This window comes from Centroberyx affinis, unplaced genomic scaffold, assembly GCF_046629955.1.
Source record: "Centroberyx affinis isolate AG114_WGS23_722 - 3 ecotype Tasmania unplaced genomic scaffold, CSIRO-AGI_Caff_v1 ptg004678l_1, whole genome shotgun sequence".
In the NCBI taxonomy this organism is placed as follows: domain Eukaryota; kingdom Metazoa; phylum Chordata; class Actinopteri; order Beryciformes; family Berycidae; genus Centroberyx; species Centroberyx affinis.
Genome location: NW_027282261.1, coordinates 202,672 through 215,258, shown reverse-complemented (window position 1 = coordinate 215,258; position 12,587 = coordinate 202,672). Strand labels below are relative to the sequence as shown.

The following is a 12,587-nucleotide window of genomic DNA, read 5'->3' as shown; positions in this document are numbered from 1 at the left end:
TGGGGGCAGAGGAGAGAGGAGGAGGAAGCTCATAAATCAACCTAATGAGAATATCCCCACTGATACCAAGACAAGCTGCAGCCACATTAAAGGAGGGAAAGAGAGAGAGAGAGAGGGAAAGGTAGAGGGGAGAGGGAGGTAGGGAGGGAGGGAAGAAAGAGAGAGATAAGAACGGAGGTTAGCACAGAGAAAAGGAGGAGGAGTGAAAGCCAGTCTGATGATCAAAGGGCTTTTAAAGGACAGGAAGGTTAAGGGATAATGTTTGCCATCGCTGTTTGATTCCCTGTCACTGACCTTCTTTTGGATTTCTGTGTGTGTGTGTGTGTGTGTGTGTGTGTAGGACCTGGCCTGCCTGTTCGAGATCTACCTGAAGCCCCTGCAGAATGAAACCTTCCTCACACTGGACGAGGTACGTTGTGTGTTATGTGTGTGTGTGTGTATGAGGTATGGCGACAGTGAGGAGAGCAGGAGTGTCCTGGGAGGGGTTGAGGCTATATAGAACATGGAATTCATTGAGTGTTTATTACCCAGAGGTGATGTCAATGAACTCTGCCAGGCCGTATCTCCCTCATTACCGGTGTGACTGGCTGGAGGACAAATTAGCTTTCCCCTACACTGACCTTCCAGCTGCCCAGAGGGACACGCCAATAAAGGCCGGCTTGAAGGCAAACCCACCCTTTAAAGATTCACCTTATAATTTTTAGCCACAATCTCCCACTGATTTTCCCGTCTTTTTTTATCAAGAACTCTCAAATTCAGGATTCATCTTCTTGTTTTAAAATGCCTTAAGTCAGGCTTTGTCTCGGTGCGCTCCTGTGGCAACATGCGGCAGTAGCTGCAGAATGCTGATGACCTTAGCGCAGCAGTTCCCAGCCCGCTGTGCAGCACGGCGCACAGCGTGTGACCTCAAACACAGGACGCCTCTCCCAAGACGCGCCGGTTGATAGGCCGCCGCGCGCTGGGGCAAATTAAAAGGCCATTATGGGACACTGGGACGTGTCCGGGCGCAAAGTGGACAAGGGCGAGTCGGCCTCCGAACGGCTTTTAATGAAGGGAAGTGTTGTGTGTGTGTGTGTGTCTGTGTGTTTCGAGAGGGAGTGCTAGAGAGATGCAGACAATAAAAGTACACACGCTTGTGTGACTGTGTGTTGCAGCAGAGCATCATAGCTTGTCCCTAAGTGCCATTGTCAGAGATGAGCCATCAAGAGTGGAGGTTTTACAACACTCCAGGGCGACCGTCTGACTGACTGTTATAAATTGCAAGCTATGTATCTTGGCTTTTTCCTTCTCACATCCTCCCTTATATTCCCATACACCTCCGCTTTCATCCCCTCTCCTCTCTCCACCTCTTTCCCATTCTAACCACTGCTTTTCACATCCATCCTCCCTCTTCCCCTTCCCCCTGTCTCCCCCCCTCTCCCCAGATGGAGAGCCTGTTTGGCAGCCTGCCAGAGATGCTGGACTTCCAGCGGGTCTTCCTCCAGACACTGGAGGAGAGGATCGCCTCCTCGCCCGACTTCAGCACCCTGGAGACCCCCGCACAGTTCAAGGTGAGATACGGACACAGCGACACACCCTGGGCCTAAAGCGGTTATCAGCAGGTGCTGAGCTCCGTGTCGGCATGGCAAACATCCGCCATGCTTGAAGTGTCCTTGGGCAAGTCATTGAATCCACGACCAGCTCTTCTCTACACAACCCTGACCTCCGACCTTCCTGGGGGGGGGGGGGGGGGGGTTGCCAAGTGAAAAGATAATTTCCCTATGGGGATCAATAAAATATCACATGATGGAAGAAGTGACCGGAAATTATCAATGTACATTTCAAGAATATGACATCAAAAAAGATAATTTAATACCATAATCACTCATAGGATCACACAGCCTTGACCTCTGAAGCAGATCACATACAACATATACTCTCTATCCGGTTGATTTTAGCCACTATTCCAGTCTACAGCGTGTTCTTTGACATCTTGAGGCTTATAAATAATTGAGGAGGTGTGACAGGAGCATGGCAGGCTGATTTATGGGCTTGACATGACAAGGTGTGGGGTCTATTGATCCAAGCGGCGGTCGACTTGGTCGGATTGTGTGCCGCTGAAAGCCGGTGTGCTCGGAGGTTAGGCGAGAGAGAGAGGGAGAGGACAGAGGGGGCGTTTGAATCGTCTCCCCAGAGAGGCAGGAGAGAGTGGCGGGGTCACGACTTCACATGTTCGCACTCTCTCATTCTCTCTCTCTGTACACTTGGCTTTCTGTGTCATCACTCTCCCCGTCGCAGTGTGTCTCTCAGTCCCCGTCTTTTTTTTTTTTTTACGATTTCTCTCACCCCCCCTCCCTCTCTGTTTACAGAAGCTGCTGTTTTCTCTGGGGGGTTCGTTCCTCTACTACGCCGACCACTTCAAGCTCTACAGCGGCTTCTGCGCCAACCACATCAAGGTCCAGAAGGTCCTGGAGAGAGGTACAGTAAACACACAAACTGCACATGAAGGCCTAAATACACACACGCCACCCACAGCGAGCCGGAGACTCAAAACCGGCCTATAGGAAATACACTTGCAGACGCATACTGATCAGAACCATCCCGCACCCCTGCTGAATTCGGCTCCCTTGCACCCGCGTTGCATCAGCGACACCCGCTCGCGGCACTCCACGTTCAAGGTTTGGCCTCCCGTTTTGGGAAACTAATCAATTATGGACGAGAGTAAATGTCCTAGAGTGAGACAGCCAGTGAAAGTGAGGTGAAGTGATGCCACTCCAATTTACTGCAGCCCAGCCTGTTCAGTTGCGTTCTCCAGTCTCCTACACAAACAGACACACACACACACACACACACACACAAAATACATTATTCCCTTTGTTGCGCTTTCTAAAGTTGAAGCTGTATTGAAATATTCTTATATTTATTGGAATATTCCAGGTTTCGTGCCTCTCGATTTTATACTTGCTTTGCTGCTTTTATGGCTGTTTCACTGCTTTCGCAAAATGGATGAGCAAAAACAAATAACCTCTATTGTCACGCTGCATTACCAGGCCTTGTCCAATAACAGCAGAGATGCAACAGTGACAGCCAGAGAGCCTTAATAATTCCTCACATCTCCCTCAGCAAGTGACAGGGTAGAAATGTTAAAGTTGATTTATGGGTGCTAAGACGCCAGCGTCGCTCCGCTACTCGGGAACGCTGCCCAGCATACAGAGAATTGGCTTCTTCTGCGACGAGACGGGTGGGCAAATTGCCCCCCTGTGCCGCTTAAACCCGCCCCATTACCGGGATTGCGTGGGATTTTCCTCGAAGTAGGTAGCAGGATGGATATTTAATTGGATTGGATGGGAGAAAAACAGTCAGAAAAGTCTCTGGTGGGTCAGAGTTACCTGGAGTAGAATAAAGTGCAGTAAACATGGTTATCAAGGCAACATTGGAACAGAGTGGTTGTATTGGTGCAGGAAAGAAGAGGATATTTTTCCCGTTGTGTCTGAATATGTGCAGTTTAACATTTTAAAAGATCATGAAAATCACATTTGATTGATGAAAATGCCAACCTCATGCTGTAAAAAGATCAATTTTGCTACAATCCACCCACTGAGGTGCAGCCTCCTCTTCCTCTTTTTTTTAGATGCACCATTAAGAAACTTTTAAACAAAAAAAAAGCAGATCTTAGCATACTAGTTTGATATTTTTGATGATTCGGAAGTTCTTCAGATGTAGATGTAGAAGTCTGTGGCAGTGCCACCTCAGCACAAAATGGCTCCAAACATTTCAGCGATGGGGAAAAGATGCCGGACGCAAGGCAACGATGACACAGGCTGCACATGTCAAAAACAGCACTGCTCTCCTTCTAACCGAAGCTTTAAATGGTAGGGGTATGTGGTATTACAGCTGGTGACACATGAACCAATATTAGAACACGATGCAGCACTCTAATTGCACAGTGCAGCTAAGAACGGCCCAGCATACAAGGCAATAGTTACACAGTGCACACACAGAGTATATACTTGGCACAGCATGATACAGCACAGCCTGGACACAACCAGCTGATGCAAGGACACAAAGTAGAATCTGTGGGTGTTTGTCAACCCTTTAAGTAATTATATGCCACCCCCTCCATCCACCCCCCCACCCCCTTTCCGCCGTGCCAAGGGCCCTGGGTTTCCTGAGTTTCTCTGTTTACTTGTCGGCTCGTTAATTGCCTGCCAATTACTCCAGGAGGTGTCGATGCGGCTGCCTGTCTGTGGCTGGGAGTGCTATAATTAATATTTTAATGGCTCCCCTCAGTCAGCGTAGTGGAAACAGAGGGTGGCTGCGCGGCTCAGGGAAAATGTCATCACCTTTACAGAAGACTGGAGAGTGTCTCATTCAGTATTATACCTGCCCTTTCACACCGTGCTGTCGGCTTCAGCCTAAACTAAGGACATTATATATTTTTTTCACATTGCACATGGCATTTAAGTAACCGGACACAGTTAAGCTAGATTCAGTTTTCCTTTGGCAATGGGAAAAACACTCTATCTTAACATTATTATGAGTCTCAATGATGCTGTGCAGAGTAGATGCTATTAGCAGATGTTTGGACATTAGTACTGCAGTGGTCATGCTAGGGTGAGGAGAAGCCTACGCTACCCCCTGCTGGAGGGATGTTATTGCACCAGGATGTTGCACTGGGCTCTACAGGGCTTAGGACACAGTAGTGGGACTAGTAGTATGCATTGGAGAGCCTACATTCATTCTTATTTTCAGATCTGACTTATGGGTACACAACATAGCCACACTTTCTGTCTCTATGTACCAAAGTAATGAGATAAATGAAAAAAGTGAACAAAAACGGTAAACTGCGGTGAACGAATGACACATATTGATTCTGTATGCGTGTTGTGTTTTCAGCCAAGACGGACCAGGCCTTCAAGGAATTCCTGGACGCGAGGAACCCCACCAAGCAGCACTCGTCCACCCTAGAGTCCTACCTGATTAAGCCGGTGCAGAGGGTGCTCAAGTACCCCCTGCTGCTCCGGGAGCTGGTCTCCCTCACTGACGCAGACAGCGAGGAGCACTACCACCTCAACGGTAGGGGGGAAACACACATGCTCAAAGATGATTATGCACTAAAAAATATAGGCTATGTTTACACCTGGCAGTTTTATGTCACTTTTATCATGTGATCACACATGGTCCTGGATGCACAAAAAGTGGGATTTTTATCTTCAAATCAGGCTGAAAGTTGTCAGGCTCACATTGTGATCAGAGTTCTACATAGTCTGAATGATTTCCAGTCACAATGTGCATATAATGTGCAATTTAAAGAAATAGAATGAGAGAGCAAGAAAAACAGGAGACACTGACTGAAATAGCCTCACAGGAGATGCATAATAGTCATTTTCAGGCGAAGCGTGGACATGCAGCGATGTGTTCTCATAAAATCTTCAGAATCCAATCTGAAAAATAATGTTCAAATGACAAGTCAGCCGTAATAAGCCACTAAGAAATCAATTATCTGTGTTTCACTGTAAAAAAAAATCTTCTAATGCAAACTTGCCCACACGTTAACCCTCTGCCTGCAGAGGCGCTGAAAGCCATGGAGAAGGTGGCCAGCCACATCAACGAGATGCAGAAGATCTACGAGGACTACGGCTCTGTCTTTGACCAGCTGGTGGCCGAGCAGACTGGCCACGACAAGGAGGTAGGTTTATTTCACCCACTAACGCATTGCCTAAATGAAAGAAATCCACTTTGGTGTGTGCAGACAGGTCGTGTTAGCGGTGCAGGCAGGCTGCTATTCGATGCCATGCGTTCTACACAATTTCCCGTACTTAATACTTGGCACATTCAGTCAAAACTACTTCAGACCAGCGAAGTCGTGGGGGTAAATATCAGCACATCAGAGCGGAGCAGCTTAGCCCCTCATGCTGTTTACGCCGTCTACTGTGCATTGCCCCTAGGGAACGAATAAATTTACAAGTCGAATTTAAAAGTCAGTGGAATATTTAGTTGGTAACCACTGTGCCATAAATATTCAAAGTGAATGCTAAATTATGTTGTCTAGGTACTGTATGATTTCAGTGAGTTTTTAACAGCTCTCAGTCAAGCTTGATCTCAAGTCCACCGGATGAAAGTCCAGTCTGAAATCGACAGTCAGCCCGCATAGCACTACACTCGTTTGTAGTATCTGTGGAGCTCCATTCACAGACATGGATACTTAGTATGTATCTCACACAGCAGTATACTAGAGCAAAATGCTAAAAGTCTGGCTCATCATGCTTTCTCTCTCTCTCTCTCTCTCTCTCTTCCACACTCTCTCTATCTCTCTGTCCCTGCCTCCTCTCTCTCTCCTAAACGTCTCCTGTCTGTCTCCGTCTCTCTCACTCAGGTCACGGAAATCTCGATGGGAGAGTTTCTCATGCATTCCTCAGCGGTCTGGCTCAACCCCCATCCGTCGCTGGGCCGCATGAGAAAAGATCCTGAGATGACCGTGTTTGGTGAGTCTGCACACTGCCCCAGTCGTCGCCGCCGCTGCTGTTGCATTCTGGGAAAATGAGTCCCCCATCCCCCACCACCCCACCGCCTCACCCCACCCGCTCCATGCCAGAGTCGGAAGGGTTTTTGGCAACCGCTGCCCTGGCTGGCATTCCTATCAAATTTCACATGCGGTGTTGTCTCAATGGCTTTGGACACAAATGACCAAATTAGACACAGTTTTAATTATTGGATCCATTGTTTTTTGCGTCGCCCGTGGATGTTAAAGTTTAATCAGCACAAACCAAACATAATGGGTTTCCACTAGAGCCACGTAGATTTTTCAGTGAATTTCAGCCTCCGTAGCTGCAGCACAGATATATGCTTTAAGGCTTTGAGCTGGCATCTAAACTGCTTCTGTGGGATGTATTCCTTCTCTCGGTTTCCCCCAAGAGGCGTTCACAGTCAAAACTAAGATGCCGATGTGTTCTCTCTCATCAGTGTTCAAGAAAGCGGTGATATTGGTCTACAGGGAGAACAACAAGCTGAAGAAGAAGATGGTAAGGATTCTGTCTGTTGTTGCTCATTTACTCTCACGTGCCTCTAATGGTTTCTTAGGTGCAAAGCTTAATATCTCTCTCTCTGTCTCCCTCTCCCCCTCTGTGGTGTTTTTCTGTGTGACGACCAGACCAACCCTCGTTCAGCGCTCTCCCACGGAGATGTGGACCCATTTAAGTTCCGCTGGCTCATCCCGCTGTCTGCACTGCAGGTCCGACTGGGAAACACCGCAGGTAAGAGCCATGGCGCCCATACATTCACACTGCATTGTCACTATTTAATCGCTTACAAAATCCATCCGCTAAATCTTTCTCCTTCTCCCTCTCCCCTCAAACGCACACCTAAGCTCATTCTCCTTGCCCACACACACCCCTTCTGGCATTTCTATTCAGCTCAAGTTCCCCCCCTCCCTCCCCCCTTATCTCCTTTTGAAACCATAAACCATATTTGGACTGCGTGATTAAAAGCCTCTCCATTATTTCCCCCCGCTCTCCCAGGAACAGGCGCAGAGAGCAGCTGTATCTGGGAGCTGATTCATACCAGGTCTGAAGTGGAAGGGAGACCAGAGACCGTCTTCCAGCTGTGCAGCAGGTCAGAGAGCAAACCTGCAGGTGGAATCTGCAAAGATAAAACTTTTCTTGGATTCCATAGTGATTTCTTACCCATCACACATTCGAGAATAGGGTTTTTTCAGCCCTGATAAGTGGAGGCATACCCTAGGACCCAGGCTGATTAAGACAGACCAATAATTAAATGTCGTTATTCACCAGAAAGTGACCTCAGATCTATTTTGGGTACTAGAGCTCGTTTTGTACAGGCCTTTGTAGGGTTGGACCGGGGTTCCCATGCACTTTGAAAATCATTGAAGGTTTGTGGATTTGCCTTTAAAGTACTAAAATATAGCACCCAAATTCATCAGTATGCCTCAGCTCTCTGGATCAACACTTCTCATACTGAGGAAACCCTGTGATGGAGATCATCAGGATTTCTTGATCAGGAGTAGAAAATGTCTTACCTCAAAACATGCTGATTTTGAGTGCTTGAATTTCACCAAACAGGACCTCGAAAGCCATTAAAAAATCTTTAATTTGATGTCCAAGTGAGTGTGGGAACACTGTTGGACAGAGGTATAACCAAGGCCTCAGTGATAATGGATTAACCAGCAGAACAGTTGATGCAGTATATAAAATATACTGCAATAATAAGGAAATATTTGTTAGTTTAAGTAGTACTGCTTCCTTCTGTCTGCTGTCCTAGGTAGCATTTGTCACATTCAGTCCATTTATTGAATCTTCTAAGGCATGTCATGAACCCTCAACCACTGTTCTAATGGCACTGGCTCTAGGGGTTGTATACTTCACTTCATGATGGAAGCTAAATGTGGATGGATACACCCTGTGCTCAAGACAGCCTCTCTGCTGTGTTTTCCCCCCAGTGTGCCGGAGTGCAAGGTCAACATCATCAAGGTGATCCGCTCCATCCTCAGGGAGAATGTGAGGAGGAACCTGAGGAGCGATGGCATGTTGGAGCGGACCTGCAAGGAGCGGCTGGCTCCCCTGCGCAGCACCCTGCCCTCCTCCGCCAGGATAGGTGAGCGTCCAGCAGCCTTCGTCACACAGTGTCCTATCAGTGGCTTTGGTTATTTCCCAATCAAAATGGAGGGAACTACATAGGAAGAATGTCATTAAGCTACTGCAGGTTGCATGAAGAGAAGTCTTTTTCCTATTAAAGATCTATATTAGAAACACTGACATTTTTGCTCTCAGTACCAGGAGCTACTCCCTGGGAAACTTTCCTATGAAAACATACCCACACAGGGCATGAGGGTGATTAATACAGACTGGAATTTAGCCTTTAAGATGACTTGGCTTTGAAAATGAAGCATCAAGCGTGTAATGTTAAGTATGCACGTACTGCACAGATGATCATATCTTACTTTATCTCAACAGTAAATAAAATGTTCAAGCATAGGTTGACCTTTACTTGGCTCAAAACCCAGATCTTTTTAATTATAGGTCATAAAATGTTATGGGGCAGCGTGTTCTTGTGAGATAAGAGAAACCTTTCTCTGACCTCCATGTCCACCTTCATCACCAGGTTCCTCTCGGGCCTCCTGGTTGTGTAAGCAGCCCCTCGTCGACCACCCAGCCCAGGCCGGGAACCCCAAGCCCGGGCCAGACTCGGACGAGAGCGGCCTGAGCAGCGGGACTGCCAGCTCCTCCGGGGCGCCTGCACCCTGCGCCGCCACCTCAGACCCACGCCTCTCCCCCACCCAACAGAGCTGGTCCCAGCAACCCCCCACCACCTCCGTGAAAGAGTCGGATATTTTAAGTGACGAGGACGACGACGGGTTTAGCGAGGCGGGGGGGAGGAGGAGGGAAAGCGGAGGAGGCGGCGGCTCGCCCACCAGCGCCATCGAGGCTCAGTTCCTCCAGCTCAAACTGTCGGAGGAAGCCGCGTCGGGACTCGCGCTCGCCCCCCGCGTCCAACCCGAGGGAGGGGAGGTGGACACTCCCGAGTGCCAGCCCAAACTGACGCGGGGCCTCTTCAACCCTGTGAAGAGGAAAACCGGCAGTAGCTTCAGGAGGAGCCAGGGGGCGCTGGTGAGCATGAAGGAGCACAGCAGGTCGCTGGACAGCCAGACGGACACCGTGTCATCGTCGGGGGCGGTGGACCTCAACGCCCTGCTGGAGAGAGAGTTCAGCGTCCAGAGCCTGACTTCAGTGGTCAATGAGGACTGTTTCTATGACCCCGCCGAGAGCTGCGCCACCGACTCCGGCAACGCCCCCACCTCCTAGGGGCCGAGACAGACGCGCAAAAACAATGAATATACCTAGGCCACAGGTCAACGGTCGAAAGGTGAGAGGGGTCTGACCAAAGCCCCTGCGTCAGAAGAGGGGAAACCCCCTGTGGGTGGTTGCGGTGCCGTGCCTCAACTCTGAAGTTAATTTAGGAAGCCACCTGCCTGCTCGGTTGGGGGTCAGGTGTAAATGATCCGCTCTGATAGAAGCCTATTGGCCGAGAGACATGAGAGTCGCGGTCCCCCACGTCGCCCCGGAGAGGCGAGGCGAGGCGGCTCTGTCCCGATGGTAATGACTGCAATGAATCTGCCAAGCACTGATGCATACCCCGGCTCTGCCCAGCTCTCTGGGGTTTGCTTCCTCCTCACAACCTGCCCGGGTGATGTACTCCACTCCTCTCCTCGTCCCCCCCCCCCCACCCAACTCACATCGACCGGCTTTGTTTATCCCCTCTTTGACTGGATTCCTTTTCTCTGAAGAACGGGGGAGAATGTCCATCGGGAGTTTGCCGTTAACTGCCCTGATACCTGTAAGTTTCTCAGGCAGCCGCACTGGTGCTTTAGCTGACTTGGTAGGGCAATTCGGGTTTTTAATCCCGGGGTTGGCAATTTAGGCTTTTGTATTTGGTTTCACAGAGCCAAACAGGGTGCAGTTTATCACAGATTACGTGCTTGTTACACATTAAGGATAGCGGGAAAGGAAAGGAGGCACTGAGTGGAAGCTGCTACGGACTAACAGGACCCTCCCAAAGAGCTGCGCTTGTCTAGCCGGACTTCCTGAGTGTTGAGGAAGTCGGATTTAATGAACAGGAAGGAGATTGACTTTATCGCAACTCTGCCTTTTTGCTGTATTTTGTGCACTAAAATACACTGTTTGCCTATATATTTGAAATAACCTTTTCTATTTGTACATCATGAGGATTTTATTGTTTTTAATGCAATTTTTATTTATTGATAGGTTTGATTTTGTATATCTTAGCTAAGTAACTTTTTGGGTGAAGGCTTGAACTGTTGGCAAAAGATTTGGTCCACTTGTAAAGAACGATGCAATACAGCGTGACATTTTTCACATTCTTTTAAATGTAGCCCACTGGATTATGGTTGTCTTTCTCTAAGGATTGTAATTTCCAGTGCATGCATTGGAATGTACAGGTATTTTTGAGATGACTGCTTAATTCAATGATTTAAACTGCAATAATGTTTAAAACCCAATGTTTCTTTTTTATGTTTGTATGTGTCCTGTATATACTATCTTTTCCAAAGTAACTGTGCTGTAAATTTGAAACATTTATATATCCTCTTATACATACTTGACATTGTACAGGTAGGAAATCAGGCAGGAATTTGCAATAAATGCAGTGGATATTTTTGTAAAGGTACGCGTTTGCCGTAGCATAGAGTACATATTGAGGTACTATAAAAGGCAAACCACTAGTACATTCTTTCCCTTCTCAGCTCTCAACTTTAACATGCCTTTAATGCTAGCATACCAATGAATGTGAATGCCCCGTTCTTATGGAATTGTTTTATAAATAAAAGTTTTATCTGTGAATGACGCCTGGAGAACAGTGCTTTCAACCAGTCCTTCAAAGTCTGTCGGTTCAGCTTTGCATATCCTTAATGTTCCATTGACAGGTAAAGCAGGGCTGGGAAGACAGTATGTCTTATCTCAGGCTCTGTCCCAGGGCTACACTTGCCACCAGTCGTTGATTAGCTGTCATAAGTAGTGCACAATGCTATATCTTGGGTCTTGGAACCAAAAGTATATCCTCAATACAATGCATAATTATCTGACAGAAGTGGGACATGGTTACACAAAGAGAAACGCAGAGTAAGCCTTACCGCATTGCTGGGATTTTATGAACACACGCAAGTTTGAAATTAAACATCCGCCAAGCGCCAAATGTTGGTACATTTTCCATTTGCTGAGTAACTCTCAGTGGGGCGTCTTGCACAAGGAAAGCCCTACCATGTTCTCCTTTTGATTCTGACACTGAAAACAATTGTTCGTCATGAGATTCATTTAAATATTGACATTTTGTCAATGCAATCCTATTCCTTTGAACAGACACTCTTGGGGCCTCCTGCCACCCCCACATCTCAATTCATCTTGACACGCTCCACTGTGCTAAATGGAGAATGTTATGATGATGTAATGACCCCAATATACTGTACTTTTCAACCAGCAACATCCCAGATCAAGCCACACAGGACTATTTCATCTGATGGTAAACCGGTGTGGAGGACTACTGGTCTGCCAAGTGTGATGCTGAAGCGTCCAGATATACCTTGACAGGCAATGTTGATAGAGTAACCTGTCTCGTCATCGCATATGAGAATCTGTGACAAATCACTTCAAGTAAATCTGTCATGAGGGCCGGATGGCAATTGTTTTTTTCCAGTTGTCAACTGACTTGAGGAACACAACTGTGATTGGTTCAGATCTAGTGTGATTAATCAGATTTCCATGTGATGACAGACAGCTGTGGCGGTCTAATGGTATGACAACCGTGATGCTGAGAGGTGTCCAGGTTCTGTAGGTTGAGGGACATTTCCCTGGACTCAAGCTGCCTATTGCCCAACACGCTGTCTCTTGTCTGACAATGGTCTTGTTGGAAGGGTGAGTCCAGTTCTGGAAATGTCCTTCAGTCATCCCTGGCCGACCACAGTCTTCCCTCTTGGTGAATCTGGACACATCTTAGCATCACGGTTGTAAGAGCAGTAGTCCACCACAACAATCTGCCATTAATCCTGTAACGCCAAACCACCGGGTTTCCTGTGGGTCACT

The 12,587-nt window shown here is 47.7% G+C and overlaps 1 protein-coding gene across 1 annotated transcript in view; it reads left to right on the top strand.

The window, feature by feature from the left end:
* The window catches only part of LOC139665823 (rho guanine nucleotide exchange factor TIAM2-like), a 73,898-nt gene extending 64,092 nt beyond the window's left edge, over positions 1-9,806 (top strand). The window contains 11 exon segments of the mRNA XM_071544823.1: positions 341-409; positions 1,425-1,550; positions 2,349-2,457; positions 4,876-5,055; positions 5,550-5,668; positions 6,356-6,464; positions 6,943-7,001; positions 7,130-7,232; positions 7,497-7,590; positions 8,435-8,589; positions 9,097-9,806. Coding sequence (XP_071400924.1) covers positions 341-409; positions 1,425-1,550; positions 2,349-2,457; positions 4,876-5,055; positions 5,550-5,668; positions 6,356-6,464; positions 6,943-7,001; positions 7,130-7,232; positions 7,497-7,590; positions 8,435-8,589; positions 9,097-9,797 — 1,824 coding nt within the window. The 3' untranslated portion in view covers positions 9,798-9,806.
* Positions 9,807-12,587: the final 2,781 nt, after the last annotated feature.